The sequence below is a fragment of the Mustela nivalis genome, assembly GCF_964662115.1.
Source record: "Mustela nivalis genome assembly, chromosome: 7".
NCBI lineage: Eukaryota > Metazoa > Chordata > Mammalia > Carnivora > Mustelidae > Mustela > Mustela nivalis.
The window spans coordinates 104,536,416-104,557,335 of NC_139026.1; the positions used below are offsets into that span (position 1 = coordinate 104,536,416).

General features: G+C 45.2%; 2 protein-coding genes across 3 annotated transcripts in view; both read left to right on the forward strand.

The window, feature by feature from the left end:
- Positions 1-520, forward strand: part of VWF (von Willebrand factor) — a 134,382-nt gene extending 133,862 nt beyond the window's left edge. The window contains exon 52 of the mRNA XM_082742730.1: positions 156-520. Within this exon, the coding sequence (XP_082598856.1) occupies positions 156-344 (189 nt within the window). The 3' untranslated portion in view covers positions 345-520. The remainder of the gene's footprint in view (positions 1-155) is intronic.
- A 3,583-nt stretch (positions 521-4,103) lies between these two features.
- ANO2 (anoctamin 2) overlaps positions 4,104-20,920 on the forward strand; it is a 342,917-nt gene continuing 326,100 nt past the window's right edge. Inside the window, exon 1 of one of the 2 annotated variants that reach the window (XM_082742732.1) lies at positions 4,104-4,242. In XM_082742732.1, coding sequence (XP_082598858.1) covers positions 4,221-4,242 — 22 coding nt within the window. In that variant the 5' untranslated portion in view covers positions 4,104-4,220. Of the gene's footprint in view, positions 4,243-12,697; positions 12,848-20,920 lie in introns of those variants that run through there. The other variant, XM_082742731.1, reaches the window with a different exon arrangement.

Here is a 20,920-nt window from a genome sequence, read left to right on the forward strand (position 1 = left end):
ACATGCATAGAAATTGCAGCTAGTAGGATTTGGATGTAATAGGACCATAAGGATGGGGGCATGTCAGACTTTCCTGAGATCTGCCTTTGCAAATTGCCTAGCAGGCCCCTCCAGTGTTGCAATGCCACCCATTACCCCACCTTGTTCCGTCACAGGGTAAATGTGCCAGCAAAGCCTTGTACTCCATCGACACAGAGGATGTGCAGGACCAGTGCTCTTGCTGCTCACCCATGCGGACAGAGCCCATGCTGGTGCCCCTGCACTGCACCAATGGCTCTGTGGTTCACCACCAGATCCTCAACGCCATGCAGTGCCAGTGTTCCCCCAGGAAGTGCAGCAATTGAGGTCGCCCCAGACCCTGCCATCGCCTGCCTCACCTGAGACTGGACCAGCCAGTGTGCTGCTCTTGCTCCTTCTCCTCCTCCTCCTCGTCGTCGTCGTCGTCGTCCTCCTCCTCCTCGTGCTCCGCTCTGGAGCCCTCCAGTGTCCACAATAAAGGCTAATCTCTCACCTTGCAAAACGCTGGTGGTTCACTGGCTCTTCCAGGCTGAGATGGCGGGGGTGGGGGGGTGGGGGGGATTGGGGGGGTGGGGTGGGCAGGGCCCAATCTCCGCAACTTGTTCTGGGGGAGAAAGCACAGGCTCCATCCAAAAAAGTGCTCCAGCCCCAGGCATGGCCAGCCTCTGGGAAAAAATGGTGTCCGCCTCCATGGGGTGGGGAGAGGATTGTCTGGGGCAGGACTTCTCAGAACCCAGCCACAAATCTCCAAAGGGATTTGCTCAGAACACTAGGTTCTCCAAGCTCTGGATCCAGGGGCTTCTGAACAGAGCAGAGAGGTGGGCCCTGGAGCCAGGCTCCTGCCAAGGCAGACGTGGTCATTGCCAGTGTGGCTGACCTTGGGCTGAAGGAACTTGAGCAGGTGTGCAGGGGTTTCTCCAAGCCCTTGGCTCCCTAAGTTACCACATATCCTCTAATACACTGAGGACTGAGGGACTGGAAATGGGGAGCTGGCAGGTACAGGAAAAGGGGCCCATCCAGCAAAATCTCAGTCCTGGGGGATGAGCCCCAGACTTGTGGGAAAGCCTGGGTTCTACGTGTGGCCCTCATTCTACGGTGTGGCTCCCAATAAAACCATTAGTGGTTCTCAGCCTTAGTTTCCTCATCTGGAGAATAGGAACATTAGTCTGAGTCATAGGGTTGAGAGTGTCAAATACAACTGAAAGTCTGGGGCAAACTGTCAATTGCTCTTTAATAACATAAGAAGCAGCAAGAATAAAAATGAGGGGAAATCAAGGCTCCAAGTGGGAGAATAAGTGTCTTGTCAGTGGCAGAGCATTAGGGACTGACTATATCCTGAGGGGAGGAAGAGCTGAGTTTCTTTTGGGCTGTATGCTGGATGCTCTGGCCCTGTCGACTCCAGACATCTTTTAGTGGAAGGACAGAGATAATGCCAACTTCACCCAGTCCCCAAATCACTAACTGGTAATGTCACTCTTTCTTTCTTTCTTTTTTTTTTTTTAAGAGATTTTTATTTATTTATTTGACAGACAGAGATCACAAGTGGGCAGAGAGAGAGAGAGAGAGGGAGAGGAGGAAGCAGGTTCCCTGCTGAGCAGAGAGCCTGATGTGGGGCTCGATCCCAAGACCCTGGGATTATGACCTGAGCTGAAGGCAGAGGCTTTAACCCACTGAGCCACCCAGGCGCCCCCGAGTAATGTCACTCTTAAGGAGAGATTGTCCTTCCTTAAACTTTATGTGAAGAGTTTATATGTATAAGCTGCCAAGATGGCAGAGACTCTAGCTGTGGAGAGAAGACCCATGAGAATGAGGGGAATACCCTGGGATTTTAACAGGAATTTGATGGAGAATTGATTTTCATTCCAGATCCTTTTAACCCAGGAAAGCCTCTACTCACTGGAAGGGCTGGCTGGTGGGGCTGGAAAGGATTTATATATCATCCAATCCAGTGCCCTCACCCCCACCTTTACAGAGAATAAAAACAGCTTGCCAAAGGCCACACAGCTCCTGGGTGGCAGGGCATATTCAGAACCCAGGTGCCTGACACCAAGGTAAGAACTCCCAGGTCACTCCACTGGAACCACGCTGTCCCTGTTGCTTACAGGGCAGGTTCTTGCTGTCGTGGAAACCAGTGACTGCTGCATTTCTAGGACTCACCCCCTTCCGATGCTGTGCGTAATCACACGGAGGGGACATACGCTACAGGCAAATAGCATGGATTGTGTTGAGCAGCTTTGGTGGTGGCTTAGTCAGCAGAGGAAAGGAAGAATGGATAGAAGTTTTATATAACTGCTCAATAATTCACAGGTTGTCATCTGTCCGTCCACCATCTCCAGGCCTCCAACTCTGAGTAGCCTCTGAGGTCTCTGTAGGAAACCAGATCTGGGGGCAGGGAATTACCTATCTCTCTTCTTACTGGTCGCCTAACACTCTACCTGGTGCTGAGGTGTTACTGGAGGCCTCAGCCCCAGAGAAACTCAGCAGGGAGGCTACCTTTCCAGCATAAGGTGTCAACTTTCCAACGGCCTATGCCTCCGTAGTCTGAATTTCTCCTCAGATTTACTGATGGGACAATTCACAGCCAAGAAAAAAGCCAAATCAGAAGCACTTTATGTTTTGATTTTTAAAAAATGGCAAGGAGCAGGGAAAGGAGGTTGCAGACTGAGAAAGCCCCAGTGGGGGTGTGTGTGTGTCTCGAGGGCTTTCCCTTCCTCCAGGGGTTTAACAGGACAGGGTCTGCCTCTGGTCCCAGGGACTCCTCCTGCTTGTTCTCAGAGCAGGTGACACAGAGTCCCCCCAAGGTGAGCGTTTCAGGGAGAATCTCAAGGAGAGCGTATACAGGGGCAAAGGGATTAGAAAGTGCGGGAGGAAGAGAAGAAAGGGAATGGATCAAGGAACCAGGGTAGAAAGGCTTCCAGGGTTCTTGGCCTTGAAAAGACAGGAAGGAGGGTCGCTGGGAGCAAATGGGGAGAAGGCCCTCGTTTGGGAGGGAAAGAAGCAGAAGAGCAAAGCCGTTGCCACACGGACGCTGAGCAGGCTGGCTGCTTGGGGATCCCGGCACAGCTCTTAGAGGCGAATTGCTTGACCTTTCACACTGTGGTCTCATCTGTCAGATGGGCTCGGCGGCAGCAACTGCCTCACAGGTACAGCTCACAGGTACAATCCCCCAGGTACAGCTCTGGGAAGGACATGGAAGTCCTGAATAAACATTAGCCCCCATCCCTCCTCCGCCCGAATAAAGCTCTGGACTGGGATCTCACACTTCTGGTTTTCCTTCGGCGCCGCCCCTGACTCCTCTGTGCTGTCTACTCCCCCTTGTCCTCTGACAAGCAGGGAGCAGTCGCCACCGGCCTCCCTTATCCGTGCGGGAGACGCGATTCCTCACTTCACACTGAAGAATAAATAGCATACTTGACCTTAGTAGAATACCCTTTCGCTCGTTTGGGTTCCTGGCGTTCTCTAACTTGTTTGAGCCTTGGGGCGTCTGGGAGTTGCCGATTCCAGCGCCCGGAGCGGCCCTTCAGAGGGTCTTCCGTGTCTCTGCTCACCGCGGGCACCTGAACCCGGCGGAGCGACGGCGCCCCTCGAGCGCTCTGGGATGGAGCTTCCAGACTCCCTCCTCCACCACGTCCCCGTCCCGAGCGTCTCAGAGGGACGGGCCCTGTAAGACTACCTCGCCCTCCTTCTGCCCCTCGCAGCCCCTCTTCCAGTCCTCCTGTCCCTTGTACCTTACCCCCCTCCCCCCGCCCCAGCCCCTCCGACTCCCGGGGAGGTGGGGGCAGCGGGTCGCCGGGCGAGGGGAGCCCGCAGTGCCCGGGACGGACGGGGCGGCGGGGCGGGACCGCACACTACTCCGCCGCACCGCGCGCCCCACAATTCGGCCGAACGCGCACCCCGACCCAGGTTCGGAGGCGCCTCCCCGGCTCGCCCCTCGGCCTCTCCAACCCCGGCACGGCCGGGACTCGGGCCGCCCGCGAGCGCGCTCCTTCCCCACGTGCCGCTAGGCTCGCCGGGAGCGCCCGCTCGAACCCGGGCGGCGGGGCGGGCGGCGCGGGGCGGCGGGCGGGGGAGGGGCGGGCGGGGGGCGGGCACGTCCGGGCGCAGCCGAGCGCCATGGAATTAGCCCCGCGGCGGAGTAAGCCTGAGCGGACGCCGGCGCCGCCGCGGGCCGGTCCGGCTTTCGTGTCCGGTGTGCCCGCGCCATGGCCGCCCCCGGGCTGCGCGGTGAGTCTCCCCTGCCCCGGACTCTGGTCCCGGGCGTCCGGCCAGCTGTAGGGGGGAGCGGGGCTGCGAGGGACGGAGCCGGCATCCCCGCTCCTAGCTTCTGGGGCCGCTGACCCCACGTGAACCCGGAGAGGGAGGTGCGGGGCCCTGGTCCCTTCCCCGCCGGGGTCGGGGAGCTGAGGGACGCCGGAGCAGTTTCCCACACACTTATTATTAGTATTCTTTATTTTTATTTTTATCGAAGAGATAAGGCAGGGCAAGAGGCAGAGGGTTGGTGCAGCGGCTTTTTGGTGATTGATAACCCATGCTTACCTCTGCGTTTTGGCCTCAACTCATTACTAGTCGTTAGGTGTTTAGTTGAGCTTATTTGGGGCAAGCAAGCAGCTGGGGTTTAATTCCCAAGCAGTCTGCTGAGGATGGAGGTTCAGATTCATCACCAACGACTTTGACTTTGGCTTCCCCAGGGTGTCCTCAGGATTTCAGGAAGCTCCCCCGCAAAAACCTGCCTTCAACAGGGACCTTTACACCCCAGGGTGCAGGGCCACACAGGCGCCCCTTTTCTTAGAGGAAAAGCAAGTGCAGGTGGACTTCCTGGGAGGGGGATATTATTCTGCCGCATCTCTCAAGTTATACTGAGCGGACACATGCACTTGGGCAGGGTTGACCTTGCTTGGAAAGGGATTATGTTGAGTGTCTTTCTTCGGGTGATTCTTGAGTGAGGCATAAGTGCCCACTCCATTGGCATAAACTGTGAACCAAGGGAACTGAAAGGTAGGTGTCGGGTACAGTCCTGGAGATACCTCTGGGAACCATGTGGACCCTGGGTGGGGACAGAAGGCCCTATTGAGTCATGTTAGATCCATAAGCCCAAAGGCAAGTGGCAGGTTGGGGGAGGATCTTAGACCCGTTGGGGTGAGGGGCGGCTCTCTTAGAGGTCTATGGTATTCTGCGTCCCTCTACTCTCCTGGAGTTTGTTGTCGGGACCTGACCCCAGAGCCCTGGCCCATCTAGCTGGGTCACCCTGACAGACATTTGCTCTTTCACTGTGTTTTGCCACACACCTGTCATTTGGGAGGCAGAGACCTAATGGGATGGTCCTTTCAAGCAACCTGTAATACTTTCTGAGTTGCATGGATGTGAGAGCTTGGGCTCCTTTGCTGGCTGAATGAAGTGGAGGTGTGAGGGGGAGCGGTGGGTTCCAAACACCAACATCAGGTTCTGGTCTGGTCACTCTGTGTACCTTCTTTGCCCTCGTCCATGGTAGGGCAAGGCTCCAGGACATGAGGCATAGGGCCTCAAGTGAAGCTTGTCTTTGATTTAATGAAACGAGAACCTGATTTTGTGGAAATTCACCCATCTGTGAACTCTTTCTGCTGGCCAAGAGAAACTTGTTCCACCCTGTGTGTGGCGTTCTTAGAGCACGTGGAGAACAGAAATTTGGCCACTAGACATAAAGATCTTGCTTCTAGTTGCAAAATAGACTTGGTCTCCATTTGTGAACAGGTGGTTAGGTAAGGCTTCTCTGCAGAGATGAGTTTGAACAGAGATTGTGTTGAATGAAAGAACAAGCCTTGCATATACCTGGAGAATGATCTCGCAAAGGCGAATATAGGTGAAAGACCCTGCCGCAGGAGTGTGCTTGAGCTGTCCAAAAAATAGTGGGGAAGCCAAGTGCTTGGAGAATAGAGATGAAGAGGGAGCGTGGCAAGAATGAGCCAGCTCCTGCAGAGTGCTGTAACTCAGGCCACCTGTTCTTGGCATTCAGAGAAAAGCTAGACCAATATTCATTAAGCATCTACTATATCTAGACTCTGTGCTAGGTGCTTTGCCTCACAACAGCTTTATTGTTGGCGTTCAGTCCATTTCATTGAAGAAGAGCCTGACGTTCAGAGAAGGGCAGAAATACGCTTGTTACGTTATGTTATCCACCAAATAATCACGGAAGGATAAAGTTAGAATTCAAACTTGTTTTCCCCAGCACGTCACCTTGTGGCTTTTGCTCTGTTTCATAAGAAATCATTAGAAGAAAGTGTATGTACCAGCAAGTGGGGTGGGAAATGTGGGGGGACCGGGGGCTTTAAGGGGGATACTGATTTTGCAAGGCTGTTGGGGAAATACGGTGGTCACAGGCCAGGCAGGGCTGTTATCTCTACACTACAGTTGACCCTTGAACAATATGGCTTTGAACTGCGTGGTTTCACTAACATGCAGTGTTTTTTTTTTTTTTTTTTTTTACAGTACAGTACCTGAAGTGTCTGTTCTCCTTATGATATTCTTAACACTTCCTTTTCTCTAGGTTTGTTCTAAGAATGCAGTATATAATACACATAGAAAACGTGTTAATTCACTATCTATGTTACTGGTAAGGCTTCTTATGAACAGTAGGCTATTAGTAGGTAAGTTTGGGGGAATCAGAAGTTACATGCAGATTTTTAACCACACGAGGGGATTGGCACCCCTAACCCTGCATTGTTCAAGTCAACTGTATTTCCAGTCTCAGATCATCATGGTTAGTTCATCTAGTGGGATCAAGCCCAAGGAGGCTGGATGTCATCACCAAACTTGTAAGGAAATGTACCACTGTGATCTCTGCTGGGGATATGTCTTAACCAGCACGGATTAGCTGAGTTCCGCATTTAGGGTTTACGTAGGCATGGGAAACTGACCTAGTGATGACGTTGGGGAAGACGTGTTTAATTCCTGATGGGCTCTAGCAAATCTGGCTCACTGTAGTATGCCCTTATAAGTGCAGCTCAAATCAGCTCAGAGGACACCTGTGAGCCAGACTGTGCCAAATACCGTGCTCAGGGTTGGAGTTACAAAGATTAATAGGGCACAACACCTGCCTGTCAAGACTGTATTTTCTAGACTCTTGGAACCCTAAGATGATCTTAATACTTTAGCAGCCTTATTCACTGCTGTGCATCCTGGGAAGGAGGAGGTGGTGTCAAACTTTGACTTGTTCAGACCACACCAATGACATTAGCCCGACCACACTGTAATTATTCAAGATGTACTCAACGTCTTTCTTGGACTCCTACCGACAGCCCTGCTTTTCCTCCAGAATCTTCAAGGACATAACTTTTAGTTTGTCTGGCTGACAACTCTCCCTCTAGGTTAGCCTGCACTGAAACTACTGAAGGATCTCCATTCTCACCATCAGCTGGTGTCACGCCCTCCCTCTGCTGAGCAAACACAAGCAGAGGACACACCACCCTTTGTTAAAAAATGAAATTCAACCACGTGAATTGGAAGGTTTCATTGGTTTTATTAGGTGGCACATGAATCGGGCAAATCCCATCCAGCAAATAGAGGGGAGCGCTACAAAATGGAAGGTTTTTATAGGAAGGTGGGCGGGGCGAGAAGTTATTAGCAAAAGAAAAAGGATTGTTTCAGGCCTGGAAATAGCTTTTTCCCCCCATGATTTGGGAAGATGTAATTTATATATATATATATGTATATAAATATTTAATTATATAATTAAATATATTTATAATTATATATTATATATATTAGAAATATAGATATATTTAATTAACTTAGAATGTAGTATTTGCTTCAGGGGTACAGGTCTGTGATTCATCAGGGTTACACAATTCACAGCACTCACCGTAGCACATACCCAATGTCCATCACCCAGCCACCCTATCCGCCTCTCCACCTTTTTTGGGGCAAGGGAATGATAATGTGTTTGTCATGCGGTTTACGACACCAGTGTTGATGGGGAAATTTCAGACAAACCTTTCAAAGGTTACATACCCAGGATAAAAGGTCACATTCCTGGGATAGGTTGAAACTGTTGGTTTGCTGGAGGGGAGGGGTGTGTTGTGTGCATGTGTGTGCAGATGACTCCGTTTTGGGCTCGTTTTTTTTTTTTTTTTTTAATCCCTTGTATCTTCTGACTTGTTCACTGACAGTGAGTATCAGTCCTTGATGCCTGATACATAGCATTAGCTAATTAAAAATAGCTTAGAGGCGCCTGGGTGGCTCATTGGGTTAAAGCCTCTGCCTTTGGCTCAGGTCATGATCCCAGGGTCCTGGGATCGAGCCCCATATCGGGCTCTCTGATCTGCAGGGAGCCTGCTTCCCGTCCTCTCTCTCTCTCTCTCTCTGCCTGCCTCTCTGCCTACTTGTGATTCTGTCTGTCAAATAAATAAATAAAATCTTTAAAAAAAATAGCTTAGAAAAAGCAATAATATACTTCCATTGTGGAAAACGTTTAAATACAAGTAAATAAATTAAAAATAAAAGTTCCCTGTTTTTAATTATTTGGTAATTAGTCTTCACTCAAACTCCTTTTTAGTCTGTTTTTATTTTTGCCTGTATCAAATAACTGTTTCTATTTACTATTTATTAATCTTCAAACAGTTTACAAAAGAGGAAACCCCAGATACAGTAACACTTAAATGAACAAATGCCAAGTAATGAAGGATTGGGAGAACAGTATTATATCACAAAACTTAGACTAAGAATAGTTATTGCAGTTGAACAAAAATTTATCTCTGAACTTCTGACAAGCAGGTCAGAAAACAGACAGCAAGTTGCATGGGTTTCATTGTCTGATAGAAGGAGGCTAGTTCGAGTTCATCAACATTAAACCTTAAGAAGAATGTCACAGTGATATTTGTGCTATTTATATAAGACATTGCCCAACATAATGAGCTGTAGTTTCATTAATAGATTTTTGGAAAGAGTATTATTCATCACGTGAGCATTTATTGTTTCTGATTTTTTTTTTAAAGGGGTGTTTGTGTGCTATTCTTTCCTCGGCCACACTACCCTACTATGTTTTTAAAAATGCTGTTTGCAAGTGGTCATCAGCCACTGGGTTAAACCTCTAATTTGAAAAGTAGTAGCATATAGCATATAAAAAGCTCCTTGGTTCATTCACGCATTTAGACCAGAGGCTGCCAGTCAAGGGACACAAGACCCTTCCTCAGGAACAGCTCCCCAGGTTCACTGTGGTACCGTTTCCCTTCTGCCTAAAGAACCTCCTTTAGCAGGTATTGAAGTGTAGTTCTGCTGGTGACAGATTCTCTCAGCCTGTATTTTTTTTAAAAGATTTTATTAATTTATTTGAGAGAGAGAGAGAGGGAATGAGCGAGCAGGGGGAGTGGCAGAGGCAGAGGGAGAGAGAGAATCTCGAGTGGACTCCCCGTTGAGCACAGAGCAGGCCTTGATCTCACGACCCTGAGGTAATGACCTGAGCTGAAACCAAAAGCTGGGTGCTTAACTGACTGAGCCATCCAGGCGCCCCTTTCAGCTTGTGTTTTCTTGGAAGACTGTTTTACTCTCCGTCCGGAAGAACACTTGCATCAGACACATTTTTCCTTTCGGGACTCCAGGTGTTCTCTGTTGGTCTTCATGGTTTTGATGAGAACTCTGCCTTAATCCAGATTTTTATTTTACTCAGTGTATAATAAAGTGTAATATTTTCCTAATCTGGTAGCTCTCGATATTAATATTTTATTTTTATTTTTGGTGTTCAGCAATCAGACTGTGATGTGTCTGGGGTGATTTTCTTTGTGTTTTTTCCTCGATTTTTTTTTTTTTACCTTCTTGAATATGGATATTTTATTTTATGAGCTTTTGGGATAATTTCTCTCACTCTTTCTTCCACTGTTTTTCTGCCTGATTTTCATTCTCTCCTTTTTCTAACATGTATGTTAGACGATGTGGTCCCACCAGTTCCCAAGACTGTGTTAAATTTCTTCAGTCTTAGTCTTCTGTTCTTTAGATCAGACCATTTCTACCGCTCCATCTTTATCTTCCACTGATCTTTTCTCTGCCTTCTCCAGTTTGCTGTTAAGCTCATCAAATGAAATTGTTCTTTTTCATTATTGTATATTTCAGTTCTAGGAGTTCTATTTTTTAAAAAATGCCAGCTTTATTGACATATAATCACATACCATAAAATCCATCCTTTAAACATGTACAATTCAGTCATTTTTATTCATAGAGGTGTGCATCTTTCATTGCTCTCTAATTTTAGAACTGATACACAACTTGGAAATATTTCCTCCCTTTCTCTAGGTTGTATATTCACTTTATTAATGTTGTCTTTTTTAAAAAAAAAGATTTTATTTATTTATTTGTTTGTTTGTTTGCTTAGAGAGGGAGCTGGAACAAGGGGAGGGCAGAAGGAAAGGGAGAAAGAAAATCTTAAGCAGACTCGACATGGAGCCTGACATGGGGCTGATCTCAAGACCTGAGGTCATGACCTGTGACAAAGACATGGGGCTGATCTCAAGACCCGAGGTCATGACCTGTGACAAAATCAAGAGTCCGTTGCTCAACAACTGAGCCACCCAAGTGCGCCATTAATGGTGTCTTTTAAAACATTTTTAATTTTGATGAAAGCTAGTTTGTCTATTTTTCTTTAATTGCGTGTGCTTTTTGGTTAAGAAACAAGTACTTAAGGTAATAAAGATTTACTCCTGTGTTACCTTCCACATGTTTTATATTTTTATCTATTACATTTAGGTCTGTGATCCATTTCTGGAAAATGTGAATTTTTATGTATGATGTGAGGAAACGGTCCAACTTCCTTCTTTTTTGTGTGGATATTCAATTGTCCCAGTACCATTTCTCCCTTTCTTTCTCCACTTCTTAGTTCCTTTGTTGAAATTCAAGGACTTATTTCTGGAATCCCAGTTCTTTTTTTTTTTTTTTTTTTAAGATTTTTTATTTATTTGACAGACGGAAATCACAAGTAGGCAGAGAGAGAGGAGGAAGCAGGCTCCCCGCTGAGCAGAGAGCCCAACGCAGGGCTCCATCCCAGAACCCTGGGATCATGACCTGAGCCGAAGGCAGAGGCTTCAACCTACTGAGCCCACCCAGGCGCCCTGGAATCCCAGTTCTAATGAGTGATTAATTCTTCTGTCCTTATGTCAATACCACAGTAACTTTGCAGTAAGGTGTTTTTTCTTTTTCTTTTTTTTTTTTGTATTTGATTTTGTATCCTGAAACTTTACTAAAGTTATTAGTCCTAACAGTTTTTTGATAGTCTCCAGGGTTTCTCCATATAATATTATGTCCTCTGAAAATAGTGCCAGTTTTACTTCTTCCTTTCCAATTTGGCTATCTTTATTTCTTGTTCTTGCCTAATTGCTGTGCTTGTAGTAAGTTTTGAAATCATGGAGTGTGAAGCCAATTACATTGATTTTTGTTTATATTTTCTAGTTCTCTGTACTTTTGCAGTTTCCATATCTTCCACTTACTAAGATCATAGAAGTATAAACAGTGCAACTAGGAAGGAGCAATGAGAACAAACACTAATCCCCTTGACAGGGCCAGATCCAGCACAGGTTATGTCTGTGTGTATGACCAAGGCTGGCCCAGCAGCCTTGCCAGTGCAGGTGTGAATCTTTCCTGAGGTTGGGGAGAGAGTTCATTGGCCCTGGGTCCCTCTGGGCCTACTGAAAAAGGCCAGAGGGCTGATGTGAATTTTTATTGCTTTCTTTGTGTCTTTCATGGGTCACTTTTGTCTGTTTCTTCCATGTCTAGTAAATTTTGATAGTAAAATGGACATTGTGCATGTTACAACACTATCTTTCAGGAGAGTTAAAATTTTTTTTTTAAGAAAAGTTTTCCAGCAGGTAGTTCAATTACGAGCTAATCCCTTTGAGCTTAATATTTAGGTCTAGTTTTCTGCTCATTAAGGTATATTTTTGGAAAATACAAGGTTTTTCCCATGATTCTTTAACTTGGTAAGACTCAGCCTCTTATGTGTCTCCCCTACTGATCTGTTCAGGTCTTGGCCTTAGAAGTTTTTAGGGATAGTCTGCTAGAAACATTTTTCTAGCGTGTGGTTCTTACTCCTAAAATGGGATCTCATGTCTCAGCTGGATATCTGGAATGTTAGGACATGTTAATGAGGTCTTGCTGCTCTGGCTGGGATGGAACATCAATGTCTTCCAGTACTGCATGACCTCCAGCATCTTGTTCTGATCTCAGGGTGGTGGTAGCCTCTCTCTGGTCAGCCTCATACATCTTGCCCTTACGCGTGTGGAGACTTGCTCTCAGCCGAGGACTCATGAAGGTCCTCAAAAACCTCTCTAGAGAACATTCTTGGCACATATTTCTCCTCTTTTTCACTCCGCCCCATAATTTCCAGCCATTTTAGTTTCTCCAAGCCTTGACCTCTGCCTCCTCAGTTCAGTGGGATTTTCCTTTACTTGGGTTCCTGCTTCTTGAACCCCAGTCAATAATGTGTCCTTATGGGATTACATTTATGACTTTCTATTCTTGAAAATTGTAGTTCCAAACGAGGGATGTGTTCAGCATCTGAAAATGTTTGGCTTGTGTACTTTGTCCTGTTTTACAGCTGTTTACAGCAGAATGTCCACCCCAGTACCAGTGATTTTATCGGTACTGGAAACAAGTTTATCAGCAGGTTTTTAGGTAAAAAGTATTCTGTTGAAAAGCAGTTTCAGTTGTAGGTCATTGGCAAAGGCCAGAAGTAACAGGACTTTCTAATATTATTCAAAAGTGATCTTCATGATTTAGAAAAGAATGAATTTGTTGTATTTATCTAATTTTAATGAGAAGCTGAGAAATTTAATTTCCATCTTAAGAGAGAGTTGGACTATGGAGATGTCTGCAGGTAAGGCCACAACTTTTCTTTAAAATCACCTTTGTTAGTGCTCAACAGTACTGGAACTCAACATAATGAAAGCTCCAGAATTCTATAGCACAAAGCATAGTGGAGATTATTTTGCACAAAGCATAGGGGAGAAATCCTTCTGCTCATCTTTTGGGCATTTCAGTTTTTTCATTTGCTCTTTCGTTGAGCACCTACTATGTGCCAGGCTGCAGTGAAGGTCAAAGATGATATCCAGTCCCTACCTTTGAGTATGTCTCCTGGCTTGTGATTTGCAGAAATTGAGGGGGGGCGGCTGTTAAATCTGTCAGGTTGGGAGAAGTTTGGGGAAGGGTCTGTTGAACTGGACTCTGACATGTGGGTATTTGGCTTGGATGGTATCTCAGTAGACTAATTACTGCACTTGTGAGTAGAGTTATTTATTATTATCTGCATTGCTAGTGAAGGGTACCGTGTTAGTTAGGGAAACAGCCGCTCTAATGAATAGACCAAAAAATAAATAATGAGTAAAACACGACAGTTTACTTCTTGCTAAACTAATAGTCCAGCTGAGTAAACAAATGACTGGGGTGGCTCTTATCCATATAGCTTTTCAGGGACCCAGCATGATGGAGGCTTAACCAGTTTCAACTCTGACTTCCAAGGCAGCCCCAAGGGCTTTCTTCCCAGTTATCTGAAAGGGGAGAGAGCATGGATGGGCAAGCAGAAGCATGCACAGAAGGTTTCTATGGGCTAGGTTTGAAGGTAGCATGTATCACTCTGGTTACATTCCTCTGGCTGGAATTGTCTTGTAGCTACATGTAATTGCAAGGGAGGCTAGGAAATAGGGTCTAGCTATGTGTCCAGAAAGAAAGAGAGAACATGGAATTTTGGTAAGCAGCTAGTAGTCTCTGTCTTAGGGACTTACCAAAAATGATAATTTTAGTGTGGCATGGTCACACTTATTTTCCTGAATTTAAGTTGCAGAATTACGTATTTGTCTCTCCAAAGAAGTCTCTGAGGTCTTCAAGTTTCAGCAGCCATGGCAGGACAGGGGTTGCTAAATACTTATTAAATGGTTTTTGAATGAAGGAATGAATTTTTAAATTTAGTTTTATTTGTCTGATGCCAAAGTCCCCAAATGATGATGATGATATTGATAATAAGAACTGCTATTTATTGAGCGTCTACTGCATGCTAAGCTTTGCAAATTGTTTTAGTTTTTGTTTGTCCTGGAAGCTTTTTATCTCTCCTTCTACTTTCAATGACAGCCTAGGTGGATGTAGTATTCTTGGCTGCATATTCTTCTCGTTTAGTGCTCTGAATATATCATGCCAGTCCTTTCTGGCCTGCCATGTCTCTGTGGATAGGTCTGTTGCCAGTCTAATATTTCTACTGTTGTAGAAACCTCTTGTTTCTATTGTACAGACCTCTTGTCCTGAGCTGCTTTTAGGATTTTCTCTTTGTCACTAAGACTTGTAAGTTTTACTGTTAGATGATGGGATATTGACCAATTTTTATTGATTTTGAGGGATGTTGTCTATGCCTCCTGGATTTTAATGTTGTTCCCTTCACCAAATTAGGGAAATTCTCTGCTATAATTTGCTCCAATATACCTTCTGTCCCCCTCTCTCTTTCTTCTTCTTCTGGGATCCCAATTATTTCAATATTGTTTCGTCTTTTGGTATCACTTATCTCTCAAATTGTTCCCTCGTGTTCCAGTAGTTGTTGATCTCTCTTTTTCTTAGATTCTTTATTCTCCATCTTTTGGTCTTCTATATTACTGATTCTCTGTTCTGCCTCATTTATCCTAGCAGTAAGAGCCTCCATTTTTGATTGCACCTCATTAATAGCTTTTTTTATTTCAACTTGGTTAGATATTAGTTCTTTTATTTCTCCAGAAAGGGATTCTCTAGCACCTTGATAATCATAATTTTCAACTCTAGTTCTGACATATTACTAATGTCCATATTGATTAGGTCCCTAACCATTGGAGCTGCCTCTTTTTCTTTTCCTTGTGTTTAATTTTTCCACCTTGTCATTTTATCCAGGTAATAGATGAATGAGAGAACAAAATACTGAAAGGGTAGTAACAACCCCAGAAAGACATACACTAACCAGATCAGAAGAGACCTGAAACCAGGGGGAGAGCAAAGAAGGAAAAAAAGAAAAAAATGTGTATATTAGACTGGTGAATAGAACAGAGCCACACACTTGATTTTGGATATATTTTGGTCTATTAGAAGAAGCTACCTCTCAAAATTTTAAAGAGAGAAAAACATATATATACAAAATTAAGGGTAAACATATTGAAGGGCTTGAATATGACTGTAAAGATGAAAATTTGAAAAGATTCTAAAAAAGGAATTGATAAGTTGGTTGAAAAAAAGAAGAAAAAAGACAAAAGAATGGGATCAGGCTGGAGACTAGAAAAAGCCATGTGCTAGATTAGGATATATTTTGATCTATTAGAAGAAACTGTATCCCGAAATTTTAAAGAAAGAAAAACCTATATGTATGCAAAAAATAAGGTGAAATACAATGAAGGGATAGAATATGAGTATAACTATAAAAATTAAAAAAGATTTTTAAAATGGTATTGACAAGATAAAATGGTTAAGAAATGTTAAAATAGTTAAGAGGAAACATTAAAAAATAGAATAAGAAAAAATAAAATTAAAAAAATTTAACTTTGAAAGAGTAAAGAATCATGGGAAAAAAGCCATGAATTCTACATGCTATACTCTGAGCTTTGAAGTTCTGCAGTTCTCATTGAACGGTGAACTTGGTCTTGGCTGGATGCTCTTGCTGATCTTCTTGGGGAGGGGTCTGTTGCCCGGATTCTCAAATGAGGCGTAATTGTACTGCCCTTGCCAGGGACCAGGCTAAGCAATCTGCTTGGTTCGCTCTCGGGAGATTTTGTTCCCTGAACGCTTTCCATACCTCTTTGGAGGATGGGAATGAAAATGGCGGCCTCCCTATCTCCAGCCTGGAGGAGCTGAGAGGTGGGAGCCCCACTCCTCAGTGCGCCCTCAGAGAAAAACACTCAATCCCTCCTGTCTCCCTGGTCTCTGGCTACGCTGTGAGCTCACCCAGCCTGTGACCAAGCATTTCTATCACAGGCCCACGGCTCTGTGTGGAGTCTCCAAACCCAGCAGATTCCTGCCGCTGGCTCCTGTGCTGCTCCTCTTAGAGGAGGAAGGTGAGTCTCCCTGAAGGTGAGACTCCCTGTGGGGTCCCTGCTCGAAGAGCAGTTGCCCAACTGTGCCGCAGATCACCGTTGAAGGTAACCCTGAGCTGAGAGCTCACTGCTCAGCTCCGTCTTTGCTGTCAGCTTCCACGATCCGATACCTGAGAGCTTGGCCACACTCAGAAACCCGTGGTCTTCCTGTGACCCCAAGAGTCCTGAGACCACATAGTCCCTGTGAGGGCTCCACCCCTTGCTTAGCTTCTGGAGCGCCACCCCTCAGGTGAGCAGACTTCTAAAAGTTCCAGTTTTGTGCTCCACTGCTCTGCCACTTATTGGGATCTGGCCCCTCCCACTGCGGTCTATCTTCTTGTCTCTCTGGATTCACTTCTCTGCACGTCCTACCTTCCGGAAAGTGGTCACTTTTCTGTTCCTAGACTTGCTGCTCTTCTTCTCTTCAATCTCCTGTTGAGTTTGTAGGTGTTTATAATGGTTTGATAACAACGTAGCTGAACTCCTGGGACCTGACTATATTTAGGTCTCCTACACCTCTGCCCTCTTGCTCCTCCCCCTTCAGTACTAACTTTTTACCAGATATGTCATTTCTAAATATTTTCTCCCATTTCGTAGGTTTCCTTTTAGTTTTGTTAATTGTTTCCTTTGCTGTATAGAAGCTTTTTTATTTTGTTGTAGTGCCAATAGTTTATTTTCTCTATTTCCTTTGACTCAGGAGACATATCTAGAAAATGTTGCTGTGGCCGATGTCAGAGAGATTACTGTGCTACTTCAAGGATTTTTATGTTTTCAGGTGTCACATTGAGGTCTTTAATCCTCTTTGAGTCTATTTTTGTGTATGGTGTAAGAAGGTGTTCCAGTTTCATTCTTTTACATGTTGCTTTCCAGTTTCTCCAACACCATTTGTTGAAGAGACTATCTTTTTTTCCATTGGATATTCATTCCTCCATATAGTTGGGGGCTCATTTCTGGGTTTTCTGTCTATTCCATTGATCTATGTGTCTATTTTTATGCCAGGCCATATTTTAATTATTATCACTTTGTAATACAACTTGGAATCTGGAATTGTGATGCCTCCAGTTTTGTTTTTGTTTTTGTTTTTCTTTTTTTAAAGATTTTATTTATTTATTTGACAGACAGAGATCACAAGTAGGCAGAGAGCCAGACAGAGAGAGAGGAGGAAGCAGGCTCCCTGCTGAGCAGAGAGCCTGATGCGGGGCTCGATCCCAGGACCCTGGGATCATGACCCGAGCCGAAGGCAGAGGCTTAACCCACTGAGCCACCCAGGCGCCCCCAGTTTTGTTTTTCTTTTTCAAGACAGCTTTGGCTATTCAGGACCTTTCATGGTTTTATTCAAATTTTAGGACTATTCTAGCTTTGAATGAAGAAATGAATTAATGGTTAGTCGGTATGAAATTAGTTAGCCAACAGATTCAGTTGCTTCTTTTAAAAAACTAAAAAAACTTTATTTTATTGAAGTGGTATCTGACTGGTGTGAGCTAGAGTAAGCAGATGAAGGTGTTGTGAGTCTTGTCTTAAATGTGAAATACATACTTCACTTGTGCTTGAAACCCAAGCAGTTCTTTGAGATGCTAAGTTTGAATGTGATTTCTCCTTTGGAACTCAGTGCTTTTCAGAATTTATACACCCTGATGAAATCAACACATTGGGTTAAAGGAAGGAGATGGAGAAATTATAAAAAATAATATATGAATTGGAGATACAGTTGCATATTTAAAAACTTTCTTTCAATAAAAATCTCATTATGAAGTATTGAGCCAGGGTACTGAGTTATGGGACTTGGGTATCCCTGATAGTGAGGTGATATGATAATGTTCTGCCTGAGGGTCGCCTTTTTAAAAAGTTGCTTTTTAAATGCATGCTGTATTAGGATGGTCTTATACATTGATCTTGAGGCTCTTCCTGGAATGGTGACAATTTTGAGAAAGATGCTTGCCTTTCTATTTGTTATGGCAGGTATGCGAGCCTCCAGTTCTGTATAAACTGTATCACATCATTGAGGCACAAGTTCACTACAGTTAATGACATTTAGTGTTTGGATTTACTTGGACCATGTAGAACTCATTCCTATCCCCTCGGATCTCAAGCTGGAATTACGACCTAAGCCCTCCAGTATGCTTTAGAAGGTCGGGGGCCAAACCAAAGCTACAAGAGTGGAGGGTCTTACCGCTGGTTAAAGCACACACCGCTTCCATAGCCATTGGCCCAGTGTGTTCATGGGTTGCCAAGTATGGTCGCTTTCTTTTCTTTCTGCAGGGACAGGCTTCCCTTGCTTCTTGGTTCATACAGCACCCACTTTTTTTTTTTTTTTTTAACACCCAGGCCAAGGGAGGTCTCTAAACTTAAAATGTTTAACTTGGCCAGGCAAAGTGGCACTTAGTTTTATTTGTCTTAAGCTCACTTTATTCAAGTTCTAGGTGGTGCTCCTTTCCTTCATAAGCTCCTTTCCTTCCTTGTGACTCGATCTCTGCCCACACTTTTGATTCTGTAGACCAGGGATCTCACCCCTGGTGGTAGAGTGGAGCACCTCACACAAATGAAGTCCAAATCTTCAGGTGGAGCCCAGACATCAATATTTTAACTTTCTTAGGTGATTCTAATTATGGATCTAGGGTTGAGAACCAGCCAGTTTCTCCACGGACCCTGACCTTTCTCAGTTGCTGACTGCTAATATTTTAAGTCGGGCTTCCCACGACCATCTCTTCCTCCCCACAGAGCAGCTCCTGGATGCTTCTATCTCTCCTTCTCCAGGACTACTACTTCTGGTTCTGTCCTTTGGAATGTGGTGACCATCGCCTCACTGATAGTCAAATGAGGACACATCTGGTTTTAAGTAAGAACAATTTATATTTGGCTAGGCCTAGTAGAAGTGGAGTTAGGAGAAATTAAAAAATGTGTCTCTCAAACTTTCCTCTCTCCTAGTTATTATGGGCTCTCCAGTCCTTTAAAAAGTCTGATTCAGTCCCTAGGGGTGTTTCCAGTGTGTTCATGAACAATTCTTCAGGCCTCCACGTGGCGTTAACCATCTTAGTTGATGCTTGAAGTTGTGAATTTCCTTCTCCCAAGTTGTGGAAAGACACTTGTCCTCCTCCTTCTGAAGCCAGTTATGTGCCAGTCCTCATGCTTGGGGCTAAGAATATGTGGTGAGCAAGATAGGCACTGTTCCTGTCCTCGAGGAGAGCACAAGTGAGCAGATAAGGTTTGCTGTCTATATGATATGAACTTACTCATATCAGTTAACCAGGCTGTAGCACAGAGAAAACTTTCGAGCAATTTCTTATAGCTTATACATGTATTTGAGATATTTTATAAAATTCTCAGATTCATTCATGTTCTTCTTCCCTGCTGAATCCCTCTGTATGCCTCATTTCTCATTCAGGTTGGAAGCTGGGATGGCCTGGGCAGGGAGCTCTGACTGCAAGAGCTGTCTTAGGCTTTAGTCTCAGACCCAGTCTATTTTGGGCAATGGAAATCTGTTCGACCTTCTTTGGAGAGCTGGGAATAAGACAGAGATCATCAATCTTGGTTATACCCCTGGTGATGAGAGGTGATGAGAGGTTGGTGATGGAGGAAGATGGGGGATGTTGCAGGAATCCACCAAATATGTCCGTGAGAGGACACCCTCACAGAGTGGTGTGCTTGTGTGTGTGGTGTTGGGTGGGTAGAAGAAGGGTTACATTTTGCTCACCATTGCATCATCATGCTCTTTTCGTGTTAATGAACTTTCAGAACAGGTTGTGGTTGGCCAACAGAATAGTTTTGATCAATTAGGCTGTAGACTGGCTGCTGCTTCCTGGTGTAGGTGTAGGGACGCTTATACATTAATCTCATCAGCCATACTCCAGACCACAGTGTAGGATGGGCAGCTGATGAGTAGGTTTCATCTGGAGAACTCCTCCAGATCCCAGTCCATGGGTTTTGCCACTGAGGGAAGCGCTTCCTGAAATTCTGATTCTTTTCCTGACCTAGAATCTTGGGTCTGAGCATTGACCATAAGTGCTTGTTGTTTGAATTTTGTAAAGGGTGGGGGGAGAGATGTTAAGAATGCTACCAGCAGGGACTTATCAGGTTGTCTTGGTTGAGAAGATATGTTTAGGGGCAGAAGGGAGTATAATTCCAAAGATCGAAGACCAAGGATAAGAAAAAGCAGGTCAGGGGCGCCTGGGTGGCTCAGTGGGTTAAGCCTCTGCCTTTCACTCAGGTCATGATCTCAGGGTTCTGGGATGGAGTCCCACATCGGGCTCTCTGCTCAGCAGGGAGACTGCTTCCTCCTCTCTCTCTGCCTGCCTCTCTGCCTACTTGTGATCTCTCTCTGTCAAATAAATAAAATCTTTTCAAAAAACCAAACAAACGAAAAAGCAGGTCACCTTAAGGAAGCTGCTGGTAGTTCAGTGTGCCTGGTGTGTGTGTGTGTGTGTGTGTGTGTGTGTGAGAGAGAGAGAGAGAGAGAGAGAGAGAGAAGTGGAGGGAGAGAAGTGGAGGGAGGGAGACAGGGAGGGGGGAGTAGCCAGCAGGAGATCATTGATACTGGCAGGTTCACAGAAAAGAGAGTAAGGGGCCTTGTAGGCCATGTTAAAAAGTGTGTATTATAAACCAGAAGGGTCCTTTCTCAGCCCCTCCAATCCCATCACATAGCTGGCCACCTGCTGGGACTATGTGGGTAGAAAGGAACATGAGGAGGAGGAAGCAAGCCTTGCTCTCAGAAGGTTGATGATCTGAAACAGCCAAGCCCAGCAGCTGATTGCAAAGGACATGCAAATGATTGCCTTCCTCCCTGCAATCCCTTTTCCTCCTTTGCCCTTTGGATTATGCCCACTTCTCTTTTCTAGATGCTTCTCAAAAGTCGTGTACCCTGGGAGGCCTTTCTTGCTAGC